This window comes from Molossus molossus, unplaced genomic scaffold, assembly GCF_014108415.1.
Source record: "Molossus molossus isolate mMolMol1 unplaced genomic scaffold, mMolMol1.p scaffold_m16_p_23, whole genome shotgun sequence".
NCBI classification, from domain to species: domain Eukaryota; kingdom Metazoa; phylum Chordata; class Mammalia; order Chiroptera; family Molossidae; genus Molossus; species Molossus molossus.
The window spans coordinates 6,206,921-6,231,384 of NW_023425359.1; the positions used below are offsets into that span (position 1 = coordinate 6,206,921).

At 50.0% G+C, this 24,464-nt stretch overlaps 1 protein-coding gene and 1 pseudogene across 1 annotated transcript in view; one reads left to right on the forward strand and one right to left on the reverse strand.

Annotated features, from left to right (window-relative positions):
* The window catches only part of DISC1 (DISC1 scaffold protein), a 288,452-nt gene that overhangs the window by 48,259 nt on the left and 215,729 nt on the right, over positions 1-24,464 (reverse strand). The window contains 1 exon segment of the mRNA XM_036277622.1: positions 22,745-22,805. Coding sequence (XP_036133515.1) covers positions 22,745-22,805 — 61 coding nt within the window.
* Positions 16,508-17,159, forward strand: LOC118640725 (annotated as a pseudogene).

Here is a 24,464-nt window from a genome sequence, read left to right on the forward strand (position 1 = left end):
GGGGCAGGAAGACGGGGCCCATGTTCCCGGGCACACTGCACACCCAGCCGGGGTGTCCTCCCCCACCAGGGCAGGGAGATTGAGCCCGTGTTCCGCACCCAGCCGGGGTGTCCTCCCCCAGGGGGCAGGGAGATGGGGCCCATGTTCCCGGGCACACTGCGCACCCAGCCGGGGTGTCCTCCCCCACGGGCAGGAAGACGGGGCCCGTGTTCCCGGGTACACTGCGCACCCAGCCGGAGTGTCCTCCTCCACGGGGCAGGGAGACGGGGCCCGTGTTCCCGGGCACACTGCGCACCCAGCCGGGGTGTCCTCCCCCACGGGGCAGGAAGACAGGGCCCGTGTTCCCGGGCACACTGCGCACCCAGCCGGGGAGTCTTCCCCCATGGGGCAGGGAGATGGCTCCCCCATTCTGAAATCGGGTCCTGGGAGGGGGCGCCTGCAGCTGAATTGTGCCTCCACAGCTCTAGCCCCGACACAAAGTATCATGCAGGCTGAGATCCAAATTGAAGTCTAAAAATAGTGCAATAAAATGATTTCCTTCTTTCCCTCCCTGGAAGAGCAGCCCGGCTGACACGACATCCGCAGGGCACCGATGGCTTCTCCGAATGTCCGTGGAAAGAGCGATTACACAACTGTCCTTTCTCGCCAGCAAACTGTCTGCCCCAGAAACAAGCAGGGGAAGGCAATTACACTGTTGCTGAAAACCAATAATGGATATTTGATTATGATTATTAATGGGGAAAAAGAAGACAGACCGCTGAGCAGCAACCAACCACTCAGCGCATCTGCAGGAGGCTCCGAGAGGGGGATTAATTTTTTGTTTTCTTTTCTGCCCTCTGCCAGTCATTTGAATGTGACACAAAGTTCAAGCACAGCCTGTCACATCCTTATCAATATTCAATGCCGCTGCACCGTGGTCACATTATCTCCCCTGGAGGCCCCAGTGACAGGCTCCGTGCTGCGGAGTTGTTTTCCGTTGCCTCTAAATGGGAGGCGGACGTTGCAGGGAACTGACTTGTCAGTTGCAGAAAAAATTAACTAATTTTCAAGACATCAGGAAGACATCTTGTAGCAAATATTTACGTCCCTGTTTCTTTCCTGCTGAGAGTGAACAGCATCTGTAACCTGGAGAACGCTGGATTTACAATGCCTGAGAACAAAGGAATGTTGCAACTCGTTCTAAAGAAAACAACGCCATCAATTCCTCTTGCCCCTGGTGGAAACACTGCAGCTTGAAGCGCATTTGTCATAAAAGCATAAACAGGACCGCGAGGCATGTAGGTGGAGAGCAGAGAATGTGATTTCTCTGACTTTATTCCACACCCTGAAACCCAGTTCCTCCGTACTGCCTGCCCAGCCACTGAATTTCCCATGACTGTTTGCCAAGGTCCACATACCCAGGCGGCTTCACCAGGAGCGGGCTATTAGCGGCTGGAGAGCCCCAGAGGGGACGGCTGGGAGCCGGGGGGCTGAATTCAAAGATGCTGGGCAAAGAGAGTGGCGTGCGTCACCCTCTCTGTGCCCGGCAGGTTCTAGGTACTTTCACCCAGCGTTTTGTTCTGCTGTACCCGTCCCCTCTGCGGTGTGATCATTCTGAAGCTCTCCACCTGACAGAGGAGGACACTGGCTCCAGAGACTCCGGCGTTTACTCAGTGACCCAGCTAGCTAGCTGGTGGAACTGAGTTTGAATCCCACTCTGATGACAAAACCCCTGAGTTGATGGCACCAGATTTTCACTCATTTTATGAGAAATATTTAGTCGTCTTCTCCATTTGGGAAACACAATTTCCAATTCTATACTTAAACCAAACAAAACACTTAGGTTGACTGGTCCCAATACACAGCACGAGACCTCCAAAGCCATCCTTACCTGATCATTTTTTTTTTTTTTTTGGTAGGTCTTGTTCATTTTTGTGCAAATGTAGGAACATTTCTCTTGAGATGACAGAAACAACAGCAGTTGTTGTAAATGGTAACAGACGTTCATTATTAAGTGCAAAACTGAACATCTCCCTGGGCTGCCTGTTACAAAAACAGAGGTTACAACTGCACACACACACACACACACAAACACACACGCAGGCATGCACGAATATGTCATGACACACTTTATGGCTAATCTCTGTTATTCTTCCCAGGACTCTAATCTTCAGCCTTTTTCAATAACAACAACAATAACAGAAATAGTGGCAGCAAACATTTACTGAGCATGTGCCATGTCATTTAATCTACATAATGGCCCCTCACGGAGGGCACTATATTGTTTATGGACAGCAAAACTGAAATTTAGAGAGATTCAATCATTAGCCCAAGGTCACAATATTAGAAAGTACAGCCAAGGCCAGGCTTGGGTCATTGGACCCCAGAACCTACTCCCAGACTGCGTGTTTCATTTTCCTCCAATTCCCATCAGCCCAGGTCCTCCCCATAATTGGCTGGACTCTGACCTAGAAAGTCTTCTTTTCTCCTGCTGTCCTGTCATCCTGCGCAAATGTGACCTTGTCTCAACCAGAACTGGTTGCCACTTCCCACCTTGCCTCAGATACCCCAGAAGTAGTCACATCTCAGCCTTGAGACAGTGAGCTCCTCCCCCTTTACCCACAGTCCCCAGCTCCGTGTCCGGTGCTCGAACATGATCCATATAGAATGGCCAAAGCCCATCCACTTGGTCCATGTTTTTGTCCCCCCTCCAAAATAACCTTTGGGCCTAAAGCAACACTGTCCCCCAAGTAACCATTTGAAAAGATAATAAGAAGGTATGTATTATGACTACTGGACTGAAAATCAAAAACATTGTTAGATTGTTAAAATGGACGTCAGTATATTAGCGTATCTGCACCGATAGAAATGCCTTCCTTCTACGGGTGTCACGGTGCCCTTCCCTGTCTCTCCTGCTCTCTGCCTTGGTGCGCTCTCCAGAACATTCTAGGCTTCAGCCTGATCAGTGCCCCTTGCATAGCTACTCCTTTGATCTCCAATAAATGCTTGTCGCCTCTCTCTTTGGCCTTTGTTTTTTACATTCTCATCCATGTATTCTATTCTAATTTATGTTTCCTGGTACATTTGGACCTGATTTGAAAAGTAACTAAAATTTCTGAATTTATAACATATATGAAATAGAGGTGGCTGGCGTCATCACAGAAAGGTTGGCTGCAGCGTTCGTTTAAGCCCTTTAGTTTCCTGACAGCTGTATCTGTCTGTTCGAAGGTCAGCAATGACGTGGCAGAGCCCGGCAGGCAGATCAGTCAGACTGCCCCCGTTTGGGCCTTCACTGCGGCCAAGTGACTGCACTTCTCTCTGTCTCAGTTGCCTCGTCTGTAAAGTGGGGATAATGACAGTTTTCACCTCACTGGATTGTGAAAGTAAAATGAGTTCAAACACATAAGCGCTGAGAACAATGCCTGGACGTGATGGATGCCACTACCAGTACTTGTCCTCTCCCACCCCTCCCCTCCCGTACAAGGCCCTCTGGACCAGGGCCCTGTCTCTACATGCCCCTCAGCTCCAAACTTATCCCTCATTGCCTGCTCTGCAAAAATGTAGCTGGGCTCTTTCAATATTTTTCCTTTGCCAGTTGGCACAATGTTTCGTCAGTGGAGGAAGCTGGAGAGACACTGCCGGAGGAGGGTTTTCTTCCTGGTTCCAGGGCGCTACGTGCAGGCCACTGAAAAGCCGTGTCTTCTCCAGCTCCTGCCCCCCAGGATGCACAGCCTCCCCAGCACCCAGCTCCTGAAGCACGCGTGACTCCCAGAGCCCCCAACTCCTGCAGCAACCTGTGAATGTCACTTTAGATGGCAAAGGGGACTCTAGGGGTGATTAAGTTAAGGGCTTTGGGTTGGGGAGGTTACCTCGGCTTATCTGATGGGCCCAATGATGTAATCACAATAGTCCTTGTGAGAGGAAGGCGGATGGGTGAGAAGCAGAGAAAGCAATGTGATCACAGAAGCAGAGATCGGAAGGCCATGCTTTGAGGGTGGGGGAGGGGCCGCAAGCCGAGGAATGCAGGTGGCCACTAGCAGCTGAACTGGTATAAGCAGATTGTCCCCTCAGAGCCTCCAGGGGGACCCAGCCCTGCCAACTCCTTGCGGTTAGCCCAGTGACACGGATTATGGACTTCTGAGATGTCAGAAGGGAATGAATTTGTGTTGTTTCCACTGCTAAATTTGTGTCAATTGTTTCGGCAGCGCTAGGAAACCATTCTGCGGGGAAGTGGACAGGAGCCCAGCTGAAATCAGTTTGGCCATGTGTTGGAAATTGCTGAATTTGTGTGCTGTGTACCTGGGGTTCATTATAACTTCCCTGGTTTTGTATATGTTTGAAATTTTCCATCATAATTAGGGTTTTATTTCTTACGAGGGGGATTTAAATAAAAAATTCCATTTTTAAGATACAGTTTCAGGTTTCATACATCTGACCTAAACCCAACTCCAAAATGTTGTGCCAACGTTAGTCTCACAGAAGGGGCCTCTCAGGGAGGTGGAGGCGGACTAGCCCACCCAGAATACTCCCGTGGGACCTGGGGCAAGGTGCTGGATCCCGCTGAGCTCAGGTGCCTTTTATATTCCGGTTAATTCCACAGGCCTGCATCTCATGGGGTTGTCAGGCGGCTTAGTGAAATGACGCATGTGGTCAATGTTCTGACCCACAGTCTCTCTTAATAAAGGTTCGCTGGTGGTATTATCATTGCAGTCACTCCCAGCGTTCCAAGAAACATTTCAAAAAATCTCAAATCAGTCTCTACCGTGATTACTGCAGTTCTCTGAACTGTATTTGTGACAAGTATTTTGAATGTAGTTAGATCACCACTGTTCTGTTTTTAAAACGTCTTTTGTTTGATTGTTTTGTTTCGATGGTCTCCTGAGATCAGGGGCCACTGACAGGTATCGGGGGGGCTCTGGAGAAACCCTCTCCTGAAAAGGGCTGCTGGCCTCTCTGCTTCCAAATCCTCTGTGGCCCTTTGCCCACATGAGTGCCTAACATTTCTGGTTCATTCTGCAACATGGAGCTAAGAACCAGAACTCTCATTACCCTGCATACCTGAAGGGAGGCCTTCTATTCCTGTCCCGATGTCACATCGTCCTCTGAAGCAGCCGCAACAAAGGTCAGGCCTGCTCCTCCATGGACACGTTCTCAGTAGCCTGTCTGAGCCCAGCTCCTTTTCTGTCTTCTGCTAACTAGCGACAAGAGGCCCCTTCGGGGGCTTAAAGCCTGAGTCAAGACTGGCGCCCAGAGGCTATAAAATAATCAGCATTTTTTAAAAACACCCTTTTGCCTACACTGTGATGCCTCACGTTCATTTAGGGCCCTGAGTCACACATGCAGTTGGGACAGGACTCACAGGCCCATTTAAACACTTGGCACCAAAATAGTTAGGACATTTGCTCCAGAAACTGGAAAGAAGGAATCAGTGTCCCCCGTGGCTGGCCTCATCTCTCAGCGGTCAGAGAACTGATAGGGGCGCCCCGTGCAGAGCCAAGGACGGTTATTTAGAAACTTGATACGTACACTAATGAGTCAAAGCTAGAATATTTTTCAAGTTACTCCATAGGCTTTTGAATTTATTGAAGAAAATTACTACATAGATTGTTATTATTGGTTCATTTTATTATAATGCTAGACTAGACTTCCAGGACCTAGCAGAAAAATTACTGGTTGATAAAACAAAGTGTGACTATGAGTTTAAATCAATGTCACCACCTTTCGAGGTCCCTAGGTCCTCCTTGGGCTTCTTGTTATGGTTATGGAATTTAAGAGAACAGAACTGTTACTGGACACACAAAAAGATGCTCCCGGACAGCCCCCGAGTCGGAGAGAGAGCTGTCCCCTCCTCAGCTCTCGTCAGTCTCATAGGAAAGACTGCAAACAAGTGGCACCAGACAGCAGCGTTGTAGCAAAGAAAGCACATTTATTAAAGAAGCAAATTCATTAAAAATACACTTGGCATAAAGTACAAGCGGGCACCCAACTAGTTCGAGCACACACCCGGTGGGAGCTCAGGGGGTTTTATACCCTTCTGTCTATAGGTTTCAAGTTTCCTCTGCCAAGTGGCTTGGGTAGCAGATTAGGTTTCAAAGTCCCCGTTCACTTTGTTGTGGCTTACCTTGGAATGTTTGTACATACACCTGGTCATCTTGTTTGGCAAGTCCTAAGACACTGACTTCTTTGTTCAGTGGGTGAGATAAAACTCTCCCTTTTTTCCTTCTCCCTTCGCCCTCCTGCCTTAGCAGTTCCAGGGTGATTTAAGCTATGTATTCTCTGGCTGGGGAGGAGAGGTATTAACCATTTGCTCTCAAGTGTCCTTGGTTGGGGAAGATCTTACAATCTGCCGGCTGCAAGCTGCCCACACTATTTGGCCTTGTTCAATTTTCTTGTCTCAGTTTCTCTATTCCACTGGCCCAGAAATAATCTCAGCTTCTTACTATCATGTCACAGAAGCATCCACCAAACTGCAGATACAAGTCTCTCCCTAAAATTCACGTGGCTTTTAGGAGGCAGGTGAAGCAATGTCTGTTAGCAGGTCTTCATTAGGCTCATTTTTCACATCCTTTGAGGACCTGAACATAGGGATAATATTTATTTTCATGACTTAAGACAAAAGACCAATAGTCCTGGCCAGGTGGCTCAGTTGGTTGGAGTTGTCTTGTGCATCAAGAGGTGGCAGGTTCCATTCCCAGTCAGGGCACATACCTAAGTTGCTGGTTCAATCCCCAGTTAAGGTGCATACGGGAAGCAACTGCTCAGTGTTTTTCTCTCTCACATCAATGTTTCTCTCTTTCTCTCTCTCTCTTCCTCTCTCTAAAAAAATCAATAAAAACATATCCTTGGATGAGGGCTAAAAAAAAAAAAAAGACCAGTCCTGGCAGGTGCTCGGTGGTTAGAGCTTTGGCCTGCAGACTGAAGGGTCTTGGGTTCAATTCCTGGTCAAGGGTAAGTACCTGGGTTGTAGGTTCGACCCCAGCCCTGGTCAGAGTATGTGGGAGGCAACCAATCGATGTGTCTGCCTCACATCAATATTTCTCTCTCTCCCTCCCTCCCTTCCACTGTATCTAAAAAAATCAATGGAAAAATATCCTCGATGAGGATTAACCAAAAAAAGACCAATAAAATGGTCCAATAATCGATGACCAATAATGGTGATTTTACAGGCTGTTAAGTTTACGTGGCTGTCAGGGTTTCAGTGTCATCATATCGTTGCTGTTGAATCAAACTCTGATGACATGCAGAGGCTGAGCATACAGAGCTGCTGGCTTGGGCCACTCTGAGACCACGGAGGCCACCCAGGGACCCAGACACAGGGCCTCTGATCACGGGTCCTTCCTGCTGTCACTGCACCGGACCCTGCTTGCTCTGTGAGCTTGAGGGGTACAGCTGCAGAAAATGCCGCATTGCACATAGGAAGAAACGGTCGCTACTGGCTCAGAACCGCGGGAACAGCCACAGCTTCGAGGGCGGGAACGTCAGCCTGGGCGGGAGAGGCGGTGCCTACAGGAACTTGCCTGCCCAGGACTGCACAGCGGGCTGTCCCAGCGTTGAGCTGTTGAGCCCCGAAAGTACTGAGCATTGTCCAAGTGTCTCATGGTTCCTGTTATTCAGACAACTACTATTTTAAAACGGCTGCCTGGCATCGACCCGACTGTGACAGTCTGGTTGGTGAGAAAACGCTGCCTGAACTGTTCTGGGCACGGGGAGGGCAGCCGAAGGGCGGGAAAGTGTGCGTGAAAAACCATCAACACAGACCTGAACCCAGGACCTGAGGAGGCAGGGGGGCTGCCTGGGGGCTTGGGGGTTGTCGGGGATGCCCATAACAGCCTCCAAGATGCCGTCCCATGTGGAAACCGGGTCCGGGTCCCCATCCGGGCGATCTGAAGGGTCTGGAGGGCACGGGTAGCCATCCCTGGCTGAAATTACTCCCAGACCAGCAGCCCTGCACCAGGAATTGCTGCTTCTAGACCTCTGAATAAAGGCACGGCCATCCCCCAAGCGTTTGTTTATTCGTCCTTGAAACAGCAGGACACTGACCCCCAAAACTACACTTGAGCAGGACCCAACACGAGAGCGCTGGGGCAGGCTGAGGATGCCGAGGAGACGCACGAGGAAGGGACCGAGCCCAGCGTCAGGCCGACACAGGCGAGGGCCTGTAACCGACACATGTCCCCGAGCTCTGGGGCCGCTCCTCTGTCTGCCCCACACCTGCTGGGCAGTTTCATTCCCTTCCCACTCCTGGGCTCAGGCAGTGCTGACCTCAGCATGGACCGTGGGAGCCACAGGCGGGCACACCATGCTCTTCAGCCACCTTCACGGCCCTCCTGGCACGAGGTCCTGTCCCGTTACCAAGAGTCACACTTGGGGAGGAACCCTCGCTCGGTAGCCAGGTGACCATTCGCTTCCCCAAGGTCATGTCTCGGGATTTGAATCTCTGGATGCTGTCCCACTGAACCGAGCGGAGAAGCCTTCCTCTTAGACTCAAGGAGCTTGAGACAGAAACCAGCCTGCTACTGCCCCCTCTGCTACCCAGGGTCTAAAGGCTGACAACCCCGAGAACAAAGACGGGACCAAATTCCTGCTGAAATCGCGAAGCGACACCTGACGGAACCCTCTGGCAGAAGGGACTCAGTCACTTACAGGTGTACAGACATACTCCAGGCGGCCCCCTGCCCCTGGACAAGCAGGAGGGCAAGACAACGAGCAGAGGAAACCCCTCTGCCCTGCGTCCCCAGTTAGCCGTACAAACCAGCACCCTGGCTGAACACTCGGCATTCGGTGACTACAAGAGTTGACCAACACCATCATCAAGACAAACGCAAGTTCCACTGAACAGCAATAAATTAAGAACATTCTGGAGACAGAATGTCAATTAAGGGACAGGCGGGCGCTCACTTCCACAGTGAGATGCAGAGCACAGCTGCCGCCGAACCACGGCTTCGAACAGGGCGTTCCGCTCGCCACAGCCGTCACTCAGGCAACTGCTTCGCGTAATTGTCGCAGGTCACCATCTTCGTGATGCTCTCCTCCTCCTCAGTCCACTAGACAATTTTATTGTTTCTTCTGGGAACTTCATTTTCTAAGAAGCGAACTAAAAGGCCCTGTTTTTGTGATGAATGGGAGCAAGAGAATTATCTTTTGAGGCTTAGCATACAATACAATCCCAGAAAATTCTCCCAGCTCAAGAAATGTCACCTTTACATCAGCAGCAACAGAAGGAAAAAAACCTGTTTTCTGCCTGAGGCTACTGTGATAAGGGATTTAGAACCCATCCTGGTGGGGGCTGCCTTGTAGCTAATGCCCCACAGCTGGTGTGTGATTCAGGCAGGGGGGTGCGGGGCGGGGGGTGCAGGGCGGTGGGTGCGGAGTGGGGGTGGGGGGCCGAAGGAGCAAACCGAACCAGAGAAAATGCTGTGTGTAATATTTCGTCTGGCCTGTACTCGCCAAGGCTGCTGCAGAACCACCATCTCACTTTTCACGAGATGAGGACATTGAGCAGAGTCCTGAAAACGACGACTCACCGTAAGCGACTGTCTAAGTTCCATGAGGATTTTCACTTGTATTAACCCGGCATCGGAGGTTAACAGGTTCCTACCATGTTAGCAAATTAAACTATCATGCCATCTTGACAACACTTCCTTGAATTGTTGAAGCGTCTTCTCATTTTAATTAATGACAAATTGGATATCTACCTAGGGTTTCCATTGATACAGCAATTAATTTTTCTTTAAGATTTCTCGACTCCCTCCCAAAATGCATCAAAGACACTCAAGCAACATGGTTTCTCTTGAGTTTGTAAAAGTCATCTTGATACCGTTGTGATTTAATCCCGTTATTAATAACTGGAAAGGAGCAAAGGGAAGAATAGACACGTGCCCAGTAAAGTCTGAAAGAAACAGGGAATGTACTTGCCTGTCAATCACACCTGGGAACAGGTCGTTGGCCAGAGTAGGCGTGGCCACTGCAAGCACAGGAAAATTTGAGCTACTTAAACTCCTAAACAAAGGAGTTGTCTCTCTTGTGCGCTGGGCCCCTGGCTCTCTCATTGCAGGGGGCACTCTTCCCTGCATTTGCCCACATGGCTCACGGCCATGTGGACCCCACACAGTGGACTGATGGAATGGAACTAGCCCGATGCTGTGTCGGACCCAACTCCACCACGGAACGGAAACTCTGGACACTGGCTCTGCTTCTAGCTCTGCTGAGTCCCCAGCTGCACCTCTGCCAGGACTGGTTTAGAGCAAATGGAACTTTGCAAACCCGGGGATGTAATTCTGCACAAATAAAGCTTTCTACCACATCTCATCCTCCCGTGGAGGCCTCTGAAAATACGGATTCCAGCAGCACCCCAAGGACCCCACTCTCAGTAGCAACACAGAAGGGCAATTCGCGCAATTCTCCAATAACAATCTTAGTTTGGATGTTTCCTATTGACCAGTAATCTTTGCCTTTGTAGAAGTGTGGCAGGTGCCTTGAAATGCACACACCCTGAAGCACACAGGCACATGCAGGGACAGTGGGCACACGGGCTCATGGAGCATACCTCCGCCTGACTGCCCTTACTTAGTTCAGCCTCACCAAGTGGTCGCCACCGAACATCTTTGGGCCACTATGCTAAACAGAATAGAGAAAGAGAGGCCACTGGGCGTTTTCCCAAGACCCAGGCCCACTTAAATGGTGGCTGACTTCTTTATTGATCTTGGGGGACAGAATGATCATATCACAACTTTAAACAGACAAACCTGGGGTTGCACAAACCATGGTGGAGTCGGCTACCACAGCCTTCTCTTTGAAATGAGCTTCAATCTCCCGTCTGTTTTCTGTTCTGTTAACCAAAATCCTGGTCTTTTTTTTTTTTTATCTTTGTCAGGCTACCTTTGAAATACACCACCCATGTCCAACAAAGTGTTGAAGTATCAATGACAAAGAAAATGATGACAGGTGACTGAGACCTCCTGGTCGCATGTATTTTGACCTTTTAGTCCTGAGCCAGCGACCAGCACAATGTCTTCCCCCTGAATCACACGGCTGTGCCACCAGACTCTCCTGCTGCCCTTGATTCTGGGGAGAAGACCCCTCTCCTCTGGGAAGGGGCTCATCAGACAAGCCCGAAGGCTTTCCATCCAAGCCTCTTCTTCCCTCTGCCCACCCTTCTCTCCAGGGAACATTTTCTCTTTCTCAAAGGAAAATATCAGAGGGAGAGAAGCAAGTTTATTGGAACTACTTTCCCCAAAAAATGTTCTCTCTGAGACTGAAGTGATTTTATTCTGGGCTCCACAGAGGGTCCAGATGAGGGACCTCGGAGCTCCGTGAGTCACACACGAGATGATAAATCTTCCCAGCACCCGAGCTCAACAACTCCACAATCCGGCCAGATTGGTTCTGAAGCCAGAATTCGGCTCTCGGAACCCAGCCATTGGTCATAGAAACCACGGGAGGCTCTCCACCTTGTCACAGCCATTAACAAGAAGTCAATTACCTCATTTCTTCCCCTTCCCACCCTCTGCAGGGGTTGCTAACAGCTGGCCAAAGGGCAGGCAGCAGGACCCAAGTGTTTAGATAATCAACACAGTTTGCAGCCCCTAAATGGAGGCAAACATCTCTCCTCTTCCCCAAAAACCAGGAAGATGAGGGATTCTCTCTGGATTTGTAAAATAAAGGTGTTTTTCTAATGTAGATTTTTTTCTTTCGTAATGTTCATGGTTTCATAGCTGCTAAGGGAATAATGGCCAGCATTTATTAAGCCCTATTGTATATGAGAAACATTCTTTATCTTACTCTATTATTGGCCCATTTTAATGAAGGAAATTTCAGTCTTGACGAGATTTCTAAACCTGGTAACAGCCCACAGCTTGGAAGTGGCCAAACGCGAATCTAGACAACCTGATTCCGGGGCCTGCACTTTATTTTTATTTCTGTATTTATCCTCACCTGAGAATATGTTCCCATTAATTTTTAGATAGAGTGGAAGGGAGGGAATGGGAGAGAGAGAGAGAAAAATATTGATGTGAGAGAGACATATCAATCTGTTGCCTCCTGCACCACCCCGACAGGGCTAGGGATCGAACCTGCAACTCAGGTATGTGCCCTTGACCCAGAAGCAAACCAGCCCCTTCGGTGTACGGGCTGATGGTCTAGCCACGGAGCCACACCAGCCAGAGCCAGAGACCACACTTTAAATGTAAATGTCTCAGGTTCTCCACAATCATTAGGAGAGATATCAACTTTTTGTTTGAGGGTTGCTGGGTTTTTAATAGTAACACCCCAGGAGGAGGGGGACCCTTCATACTCATTCCTGCCTCTGGGTGCCACTGTTCAGATGTCCAGACAGTGGTGTAAATCAGATGTGGCGGCCAGGTGGGGCGGGATGGGGGGGGGGGGGGGGCAGCTTCTTTTCTTGCCCTGAAGGCAAACCTTGCATGATGGGGGCATCGGGGTTCTAGAAGCAAGATCTCTGTTTTCTCTTTCCCGAGAAATGAATGCAGGTCTTTTTAAATTATCTGAGTGCCCTGGACACTAAATTCATCATAACTGAACAATTCAGGGGAAAATGTTATTTCCGAGTAAATTTCATTACTGGAGTTCTTATAGAATGGAAAAAATCAGAATGAATTGTAGGGCAAATGTAAGCCTACAACATTTATTATAAATGAAATCATGTACGTACACATTTAAAAACGTTACTTAGGCCCTGGTCGGTTAGGTTCTGCGGTTAGAGCGTTGACCTGTGGTCCAGAGAGACCCAGGTTCGGTTCCCGCTAAGGGCATGTACCGCGGCTGCAGTTTGTCCCCGGCCCTGGTTGGGTCATGTAGGAGGCAGCCACTTGATGTGTCCCTTTCACGTCGACGTTTCTCTCTCTCTCTATCTCTTCCTCTCTCTCCCTCCCACTCTATCTGAACAAAAAATGAAAAAATGTCCTCAGGTGAGGAAAAAAAAAAACCCAAATGTTACTTAGTTTTATATATATCAAGTCCTCCTTGGTTCAGTGTCTAGAAGGGCACCCTGCTGTGGTGTGAGTCAGTCTCATAGAAATGTCACCAAGATTTTCCCTTCTTTTTACCTTGTTTTCCTTCTTTTTTCTACCCTTTTACAATCCATGCCATCTTGTTCCATTTTATGTATTATTTTCTGTATGTATGTGTATTTGTGTATTTAAGCATTCTGATTTTAAGTATACTTAAGGTTTTCTGGTTTGAGATGAAATAAGGTTAAAAATTAAATGGAATAAATCAATGATTACATATTAGATTAACGGTTATATAGATCATTGTAAAATTAAATGCTTTACATTTTCTTATCAGTTTGAAGTTCAGAATAACAAGGTAGTTTAGATCACTGTTTCTCCTGGAAAATTATACAATGTAGCCAAACTGCTTCGCTATTGGAAAGTGGGCAAACCTAACCATGGGTAGTTTCCTGAAAGCTTCCGTGTGTATGATGTGTAGACTAGACTTATTTGGTTTTAGAATGAAATGTGGGCTTGCTAAAAATAGCTCTATCTATCAGCCCACGGATGAAGTCACAAGTATTTCCCGTGTGTGAGGACTGAGCCCTGAGCAGACGCATGAAGTGAGAAGGCAGAACTCGGACAGATGAAAAGGAAACATGTCCCACGGCACATCAAAGGGCAGGAGAGGTGAACGGCAGACAAGACAGGAGCCGGCAGAGGGGAAATCACTGCGGGCCACATGACCTTCAGCGGACTGTGAAGGGCAGAGGGACCGTGAACCAGATAAGGGTGAGAACAGTCATGCATTTCTCAGTTTCTGTATCCTTCACGTCTCCTTCTGCCAGCGAGAGAGACAGAGACAGACAGACAGAGCTGCAGACAGACAGAGAGCAAACAGCCCCCAGCAGGGACGCAGGAGGGTTGCTCCAAATCAAGGAAGCGAAAGAAGCTGAGATCCTCTGTCCTTCTGAGAAGCAGAAGCAACACAAAAGGGTCAAGGCCATGAAGAAGCCGTGACAGGGGCACTGAGCGAGCGCTCCGTGCAGAAGTGAGGTCTCAGGGAGCAGAACGATGTTCGATCACATGATAAGGGAGAGGAGGAAGGCCTGTGTCAGCAACAAAGCAATATAGTAAAAACACGAAAAACGGATGGCATTGCCCACGTGCGGCCGCTCCCCTTGCCTTTGCGTTCCCACGACAGCCAGTCGCTCTGCTGGCCGCCACTTACATTCATTTCCCTCAACTGCTTTGAAACAGCTTCAGTGCGGGTTGCCAATGGACTGTTCCAGGTGCACAGGAACTTCAAAATCACCGTGCATAATTTGGAATAAAGAGCATGTGTGGGATCTCAAAGAATTCCAGGCACTGTTAGGGAGCAGGTGAGCAGCTCCACGCGACCGGGAAGCCAGCAGCACCCGTGAGCCTGGAACGCGCCCCTCGGATTCGGCTACTAAGGGCCATGCGCCTGAATAAGGCTCAGAATTCTTGCCTGAAGTCACCAGAAGCTACATTTTATTTTATTTATTTATTTTTTTTATCCTCACCCTAGGACATTTTTCCATTTTTTGTTCAGATAGAGTGGGAGGGGCAGAGAGGAACAGAGAGAGAGAGAAACGTCGATGTGAAGGGACACATCGAGTGGCTGCCACCCGCACGACCGACCAGGGCCGGGGACAAACTGCAACTGAGGTACGTGCCCTTAGCGGGAACCGAATCCGGGTCTCTCAGGACCGCAGGCTGACGCTCTAACTGCTGAGCCAAACCGGCCAGGGCCAGAAGCTACATTTTAAATTCCCCCTCCTCTGCCTTTTTTTTTTAGATTTTTTAATTGATTTTTAGAGAGAGAGGAAAGGAGAGGGAGGGAGAGAGAAACATGGATGTGAAAGTGAGACATTGATTGGCTGCCTCCTGGGGATGAAGCCCGCAAACCAGGCATGTGCCCTGACCGGGAATCGAACCAGCAACCCTTCGGTGCATCCGACGACGCCCAACCACCTGAGCCACACTGGCCAGGGCTCTCCGCTGCCTTTTGTAACCTTGTCCTTTCTGTCTCCGGGCTCTGCCTCTCTCTCACCTCCCAGGTGTAGTCCCAGTCGCAGAAGTAAACAGCCCCTTTTCACCTTTGTGGACGTGAAGACAAGGACAGCTGCTGGAGGAGTGGTCGTGCGCCCAGTGCGATATCTGATTGGCTTAGAGATCACTAGATGCGTGTTATGTCCAGCACGGTCTCCACTCTTCTGTTAACCACGTGTGCACTCACCAGTGAGAAAATTACGCGCATGCCCTCTAACAGTGATTTCATAAATTGTGTACAGTACTACTATGTACATACAAAACATTTCTAAAGACAAAATGTAAATGAGTGAAATGAAAAAGTAAAACAGAAATTCTAAAACGTTCTGCCGCTACCCTCGGGACCATCTGTGCACAGCTGCTTTGAGAACAAGTGCACCAGAAACCCCACTGCCACGGAGTTCCCAGCCTCACGACCCTGGGCAGCTGGTCATCAACACTTGTGTTTGGCCATGACTGGCGGCTCTGGGAGCCTGGGGTGAGGGTGCAGACCGCGGTCCCTCTCCGGGCCCTGTTCTGCGTGCAGAGCTGCCTGACCCTCAGCAGCAGGTCCTTGAGCACAGGGACATGGCCTTGGCCCTCTCTCTGTCCTCAGCTCTCACTGGGCACCTTAGACAGAAGGTCAGTACAACCTGCCCAGGGAGTCCTTGCCCTCCAGGCCGCAGGCTCATGTTCAGGGTTTGCCGACCTCTGCGGTGATGGCAGAGCTGTCCAGGCAGAGGGCGGAGGTTTCAGGGCACAGGCGGAAGCCGCAGGGTCCTGCCCTCCCCGCTCAGCCTGTTGCCACCCTGGGTGCCCACCAGCAGCAGCAGTGCCCCTTGCTACCATTTCCCATCAGACTACCCACACTGAAATTTCAAGATAATTAGAAACTAAACATTAATTATTTTTAAAAAGAATCAAATCACCTTTAGAAAAATATATCAGTTCCTAATTTCAAAGTAAATTTCAGCTAAAACCATTGATTTCTTGATAGTTCCTTCTAAAGCTAAGAAGGACCTCTAAGGAGCTAGCTACTTCCATATTTAAAACAGATTTTAATGATTTTTCTGTTTTCTGATTATTAAAGTATGAGGTACACTAAAAAACAAAAACAAAACACCTTCCCGGGCGATGTGGCTCAGTGGTTGGGCATTGATTCATACACCAAGAGGTCACCGGTTCGATTCCCAGTCAGGGCACATGCCCAGGTTGTGGGCCAAATTCCTAGTGGGGGGCATGCAGGAGGTGGCCAATCAATGCTGTCTCTGATCGATGTTTCTCTCTCTCTCCCCCCTCCCTTCCTCTCTCTCTAAAAAATAAATAAATAAATAAATAAAACCTTGAGAAACACAGAAGAGTACTAAGAAACAAAGATAACCTAGAATCCATTAAACTGCACCTACATATTGCAGCAAAGTTTTTATATTCAACTTCAGGGGGAGAGAAAGAAGAAGGGGTAGAATGAAAACATGCTAGAAAGAAGAGAACTGTTCCCATTAGTCATGCATACAAGAGATTCCATGCGTTTAAATGGAACCACCACAGCCTTAGGGTGAGGGGCTGGGCGCCCACATGAGTTTGCCATTGGACAACAATGAATGTCTGCTATGCAACATCTAGAGATATAAGATGTAACATATAATCAACAAGAAGTATAACCCCAAAACATCAGCCACGGTCCACATTAGTTATGGAAATCTAGCAAGAAAACAGACAAATCGGAGATTTGCAACAAGAGAACAAAGAATTACAGACATCCCTGAAAGAACATCAGTCTGCCTGGGAACTTGTAATGAGCGAGGGTCGTGAGCGAATGTTTAGATTGCTAATGGCTGGCAAAAGATGACCCGGATATAATAACGAAGTTCAAAGAGCAGCACTCCGAGGAATCACAAGCACGTGTTGACCAGACGCCTGAAATGGCAGCAGTAATGAGGAAAGTCATTGAAATTAATGAGCTACAGGGATGTAAGGAACAGGAAAGAATATCTCAACGTGAACAAGGAAACAAAGGCTTGAGAGAGATCCTTCAGATAACCTGAGAATCATTTTCAAACCTTAGAAAAGACGATGTCAGAAAGTACGTCTCTGTCGGCATTAGTGACCAGTAGAGACCTGAGTCTGAGGAAGAGAGGAAGAGTCTGTGAGCGATCCCTGGGGCTGGCCCCCTAAAGGGAATGAATGAACAGAAAAATCCATTCAAGCTTCCCTTTTTTCCTACGATAGGTACAGTGCACTGGCAATGACGACTTTAAGAGATAGCAACAAAAAGTTCATGATCATAGACGTTATTCCAAAATATAACTGAAAAGTGGAAACAAGACTGTTCATTGCTGAACAAACTGGAGATTTTCACCATGCCTGCTGAACACCTCGAGAACTTTCAGTGGTGGCGTTGGCTTTCGGACGATGCTTGGATAAACAGGAATACGCCCAGTGAATGTTTGAGAATTCATAAAATTATCCCCATTCTAAAATACAAATGTTGCCACAGTTTGGTGAGTAGAAGATAATCATACTAAATGTTATCCTCCCTCTTTGGTGTTTAAGTTAACACATAGTTTATGTTCCATGAGACTTTAGCTTTAATGGTTGCCTATCTACCTTCCCATTAATTTTTAAAAAGTATACTATTTACAAGGTGTATGAATATTTCTTTGACTTTTTCGAAAAGACAGCTAACAGAGAATATGTAGCAACTGAGAAAACAGAAATGAAAACAAGGTTCGGCCGTAAGGGAAAATGAGCCAGGCCAAAGTGTCACACCAACTATTACCTCTGGAAACAGTAAACCGAAGGGTAAGAAAGAGGGGAGAGCGACTTGTTTCCCGTTTTTCATGTACCCCAGACTGGGTGGCAAGACAAGTGGATTTCCGGGGCACTGCATCTTCTCAAGCAGCCTGGACTCTTTGAATATAATAGCTGCGAATAAAGTTTCAAGATACAATTGCTATTTGTCCATTCATTCTTGCATTAACTATAATCTCACTGACGGTTTACCACATGCCAAGCAGTGAGCCTGGAATACAAAGCAGGTAAGGCACGGAGCTCCCAGTCCAACGGGATCCGAGGGAACACAGGGCAACGAGTTGCCACCGGGGCCCCCACTGTGGTCCCACAAAGAGGCAGAGGGCTCGGAGGGAAGGCGCGTCGTGAGGACGAGCGCACCAGGGCCGGGTGGGCAAGGGCTCCACAAAGACCTGCTTGGGCGGGGAAGGGGCAACTGAAAGCATTGGCCAGGCTGGAGCACGGGCACTGGGTGAAGCTGGGCATTACAGCCATGGGGCTGGAGCATAGGTGGAGCCACCTGATGGAGAGCCCGGCGCCTCCCTGGAGAAAGACGGGCATTTACGCTGGACGCACAGGGAGACGGAAGGGGAGCGAGGCAGTAATCAGTCTCCCTGGTTGTAGAGGTGAGTGGGCTGAAATGGTGCGAGGCCAGAGGAGGCTGTTGATTGTGTAATGAGCCATAGCTAAGGGGCAGGAGGGATGCCCCGAAACAAGCAGGGGAAGGCCACAAACAATCTCTCTCCTCGGTAGAGGGCGAACAGGAACATACTACATTGCAGCTAACTTACAACTCCAATACCGTTATAAGCCCACTGTCTTCCTGAGAACAGGCGCCCCTGCCCGAGTTTTGCTGTTTCTCTGCCTCTCACTGCCCGAGAAGCGGTGAGCCAGATCCCCCAGTGGAGAGCGAGTGTCCCTCCTGCTGGGCCAGATGCCCCCAGTGGAGAGCGAGTGTCCCTCCTGCTGGGCCAGATCCCCCAGTGGAGAGCGAGTGTCCCTCCTGCTGGGCCAGATGCCCCCAGTGGAGAGCGAGTGTGCCTCCTGCTGGGCCAGATCCCCCCAGTGGAGAGCGAGTGTCCCTCCTGCTGGGCCAGATCCCCCCAGTGGAGAGCGAGTGTCCCTCCTTCTGGGCCAGATCCCCCCAGGGGAGAGCGGGTGTCCCTCCTTCTGGGCCAGATCCCCCCAGTGGAGAGCGAGTGTCCCTCCTTCTGGGCCAGATCCCCCCAGGGGAGAGCGAGTGTCCCTCCTTCTGGGCCATTCAGTTCACTGTTGCTAAGAGGGAATTTTCAAAATAAACAGAATAATTATGAAATATGTTTATTTTCAATTATGTTTGTGTATTTACACATGTGTATATATACCTGCATGTCTATATGTCTAGATTTATTCTCACACACATTTTATGAAATAAAGAGTTTATGGATGTAACTTATCAATTCATAATTTTGCTATTCATCTATTCAGTTATGCTTGACTGAACAGGTATCCTGAATATGTAAAATAATGTAACTGAGACACTTTTAAGTGCATCAAATATTTGACAGCTTTAACATTATTTGATAGCAAATAAAATCATGATTTTCAAAATACAGGTTTTGAAAGGAAAACACCTTTCTTCATTTTTATGATCATTCAGATTTAGAAGGGAATTTTTATAGATAGATATAAAATTCACATTATTAAAAGGCAAATCTATGTTGAAATATGTACTAAAAGCCCCCTTTCTATTTGCCCACCTTTCATTTTGTACTTTGCAGGACGTCCTTCGGAACGGCCGACAGCGTCAGGTGACTCTAACTCTTTCTTTTACTCTCCTGATGAAGAGTAGGGTGTGGAACCGCCCCGGCTTGTCTCGGAATCCGGGTCTGCAGGTCTCGGTGTACCGAGACAGTGGACTCTTCAGTTAGATTAGTCTCCACAGGCATGAGTGGCCCTGATGGCCCAGTGTGCCCTCTGCCGCATCCCGGCGGGGCCTGAGCAATCTGTTCCGCTCTCCAAACCCCTGTGAGGCCGAGAGATGCTATCACAGTCGAGTCAACTGCGGCGGTTTTCCTCAGCGCCCATCACCTTGCGCTAGTCAACGTCTTGCACTATTAACTGAGCAGCCGTGATGACGCACACGGTACCAGCTGCTAAAACAGTGTTTGTGTTTTGAGATGTTGATTCTCTTGGAAAGAACTGCGACCGTGATGGGGTCGCTCCTCAGGCCTGGTGGGGGGACGGACGGTCCCAGGAGGGAGTCCTGACTCTCACCACACTTTCCACAGCATCCGGGCTGGCCTCCTGCGCTGAGGACCCGGAGGACGACCTGCACACACCTGAGCTCACCTGCCCGCGGTCTGCTCTCTGCCTGCTGCCCGAGGGGTCACAGGGCCCGGCTGCGTTTTCTCCTCTCCATCCCGGCGTGCCTGCGATACTGGTCCACACCAAGCGGAGCCCGGCTGCCCTCACTTGGCCTAGCAATGCAGAGCCCTTGGGAAGAAGGCTGTAGGGTGGGCCAGCTACTGCCCTGATCACCCTGGTCTCTGAGACTGCTGAGGGCCCTCATAACAAGTGTCTACGAGTCGCGCATCCGTGTGGCTGGAGAGGCAGGAGGGAGGCAGGAAGTGCTGGCAGAGGAGACCGGGGACTATAAGTTAGTTGTGTTCACTCCTTCATTCACTCAAACATTCATTCTGCAAATACTCGTTGGGCATCCCAACACTGCCCTGCACTGTCAGACCACTGAGGCCACAGTCTGGACGGGACAGCCATCACCTTCAATGCCCGGCAGGAAGCCCTGGCAGAGCGAGAAGAACCATGCGCTGCAAGCACAGTCCTCAGTCTTGGGGAGTCGTGGAGGGCTTCAAGGAGGAGACATCCCAGACTTGAAGGAGGGAGAAGGCTGCTGAGAGGGAGGGGAGGGGAGAGAGAGCGCACGCAGGTGCATGCCAGTCATGGGGAAGGAGACCCTCCCGCAGGTTCCTTCAGATTTCCAAATAATGGGGTGAACCATGTGAAATTGCCATTTTTCTATGTCAACAACGGTCTAATATCGGAACTCTCACACGGTTCGACCTAACACTTTCCTGGGTAATCTCTCTTTCCCAGTTCCCCTTCTAAATTAGTTTCTCTCCAGGAGAAACACGTGGCGTGGGGAAACACAAGAGAAGAGGACCCCTGGTGCAGGCGGTGACGGACGGCACCGAAGGACACACAGAGGCCACAGGAAGAATGCCACGAGCCCAGGAAGGTGCTCAGGCTGCACCTCGGGGCGGCGGGGATGTGCAATGGCCAGGTTTGCATTCTAAGATGCTCACTGCAGACCACCTGGAGAAAGGGCCACCCTGGAGACAGAAAACCATGGAAAAGCGGCCGCTCCAGTTCCTCGGTGAGAGAAGACAGACCACACTGGCATGGCGGATGTAGGTGCGGGGACACCGAGAGGCCAGGTTGGCAGGACTCAGTAACTGACTCTAACCAGGATGAGGAAAGGGAATGGGTGTGTCCGTGGTGGAGGGTGGAGGACCAGGCACATGACGGCTGATCACGGGGCTGGACGCCCGGCAGCAGGAGCTGGGAGGGACGAGGATGAGTCCTCATCTTCACATCAGTTAAGATGACATGATAAGAACAGCGAGGACCAGAAGAAGCAGGAGGCCAAAGGAACCAATGTGGGCTGGCTGCCAACTATGCGCGTGATTCAAGGTCAATGTTTAATAAAACCCAAACACCGACCCTAAGGCTGTGCCCTTCCTTCACTCTTAGAGCAAAAGAAGCTGAAGGTGAACATTTACCTGAAGTTTGGCAGGTGTTAACACCCATGCTCTTAGAACGGCAACCTGCTGCCGCATAACCTGAAGGGACACAGGGATGTACTGTGCTTATGGCTCAAGACTGGCATTCACAGCAGCGATCAGGAGGGACATGCAGAAACCTGCCTTGGGACAGGAGCGGAGGAGGCAGACTCAGAGCAGCACACCTGACCAGGTGAGCATCCTACTTTCTAAGGAGGAGAGGCATCTCCTTAGAGGGTGCCGCTTACCCACAGGCCCTCCTGCCCCAACACTCTCTACTGCCCGCCTTCGGATAGCCTCCCCACGTCCGGGGCACTGGGGCAGGGGCTATCCGCCGGCCGTCAGAAGAACCTGCTCTCCAAGCGTCAGAGTAAACCCTATGGCACCGTGCTAGCCCTGCGGAGCAGAGCCACCTAGCAAGGCAGCCCCTCTGAGCATCTCTGCAGGGAGAAGCAGCACTTCAGCCCGGGGCGTCGTCTTAAAAAAGGTCTAAGGCGTAGCCTATTTAAAAGAGTTATTTAATAATCTCCAAAATAGTAGCAGAACGTCTCCATAAAGCGAGATGGGTCCCCGGGCAGCAGCACATTTTCCATGCTCAGACTTGTTTCCTTAATGAGGAACAGATCCTGGTGGCTGGGGTCTGTTTCACGAGTACACGTCCACAAAACCAGAAACATCTCGGCAGGCCTCAGTGTCCCTGACGCTTCTCAAATTTGAATCCCTAATTGGGTTAAAATGTTTCTGAAAAGCAACCCGGAATCTTCACGCTGGTTTTGAATCAGGATGCAAAACAGAACCTGAGATGTGCATTCTTTATGGTCGAAGCTGGGGCAAAACCCGCAACACACCCCTGCAAGTACGAAAAAGAGAACAACAGACCAAGGCCTGGGGCTTGAATCTGACAAACCAGAGAAGGGTCTTCTTTTCATGGAACATGAGAATGATCTGTGTTCTCCCCCACACTTTCAAGCACGCTAGCCTATTTACGCTTTACGAGAGGAGAAGCGGGGGGGATGGATGTCTGTGGGACACCCGCTTCTTCCGTCACAAGATTCAAAGGACCCCTTTCGCTGCGTTCCTTGGCTAGTTCATCACAGAGGCTGGCCGGCCTCTTTCTTCGCTCTCACCAGATGCCGTTTGGATACAGCATCCAGATGTGCACGGGCCATGAAACGGGGCCACTGGCCTTACCTGCGCAGCTTCTCCTCGAGCACATCCCTGTACTGCACGGCGTTCTCCCTCACACTGGTTTCTGCAAAACAAAAACCCGAAGTTGATGCAAAGACTGAACAAAACCCAGAACTACTCAACTGAAAGCCAAACGCCACCAGATCTTGGTCAAACCGCTAATAATAACAACATCCTGTGTTTGGAAAACACTTGAAGCCGTCGGAGCGGCTGCGTGAAGTGAAGCCCGAGGCCCCCGTGTCCCTGCAGGAGTCCAAGCTGGAGCAGGGTCTGCAGAGCAAGGCCGCCCCCCTTGCCCTGTGGTTCAGAAGGCAGCTCACCAGGGACGGCATGGACCCCCTATGCTCTATTCCTCTCCCCTTGCCCAGCGGGTGGCCAAGCACCTGGCTGTGGAGTACAGGAAGAGAACAGGAGCGAGGGACAACTCCCCTCCTACGGATGAACCAGAGGACCCTCTCCAGTGCAAACAAGGGGTCGATCGCAGACCCTCTCACTGGAAGACAGACAGGAACGGGTCCTGCCAGTGAGTGGACATCAACTCTCAGCCTCCGAAGCTGCGAGACCAGCTCCCACCGGAGAAGAGCTCAGTGCCTCGAAGTCACAGATGCTGAAGGAAGGAGCGGTTGTGACGAGACCAAAGAGGCCCTTCGCCAATCAGAGAAAACTTGGTGGGTTTCGGCAAGCTCAGATGCCCTGTTTCCTCCTCCTGGCAACAACGGGCTTCCCCTCCAGGTGATCACCAACGCATGGTCAGTGTGAGTGCCCAGGAGAGCCGGCGGCAGCAGAGAGGTCCCCATCAGGTCATTGCCATTACTGATGTTGTTGCCATTTCTGTAATTACTATTATCATTGCTATTATGTACTTATCATGACTTCTATCCCACTGATTCTCAAAGATAATTGATGCTGAAGGGCTCATTACCACTCTGAAGTTGGGGTACATAGCACAAGCCACGCTGCCCAGAGTCTCTGCCTGGGGGGCTCTCAGGACCCTATTTCAGTCAACAAGCGTGTGATGGGGTGTGAGACTCTCACACTGACTTCTCACTTTTGTGCACACATTTTCTATAAATCTTCATCATTACCAGTAATCCAAAAATGTCCCTATGAGTCTGGTGAAAAAGATTACCAAGCTACCAAGCAATACTGTTTTCAGTGCAAACACGGAAGACGGGAGAATGTCCTGTGGAAGCAGGTCTAACGAGGTCTCAGGGCCTCCTGTCCCTTGTTTGCATAATAAGAGGACAGCAGTGTTGTCAGGATGATCTTCCAGGGAATGCAGCTCCCAGGCAGACCGGGACTGAGTGAAGCCGTGGTCCCTGGGAACGTCAGCCCCACCATCCTCAGTGAATGAGGACCATGTCGTGATCCCTGGGAACGTCAGCCCCACCATCCTCAGTGAATGAGGACCATGTCGTGATCCCTGGGAACGTCAGTCCCACCATCCTCAGTGAATGAGGACCATGTCGTGATCCCTGGGAACATCAGCCCCACCATCCTCAGTGAATGAGGACCAAGCCGTGATCCCTGGGAACATCAGCCCCACCATCCTCAGTGAATGAGGACCAAGCCGTGATCCCTGGGAACGTCAGCCCCACCATCCTCAGTGAATGAGGACCAAGCCGTGATCCCTGGGAACGTCAGTCCCACCATCCTCAGTGAATGAGGACCAAGCTGTGAAGACGGACAGTAAGGTCTCAAGTTTGAAAATGGAAGCAAGGGG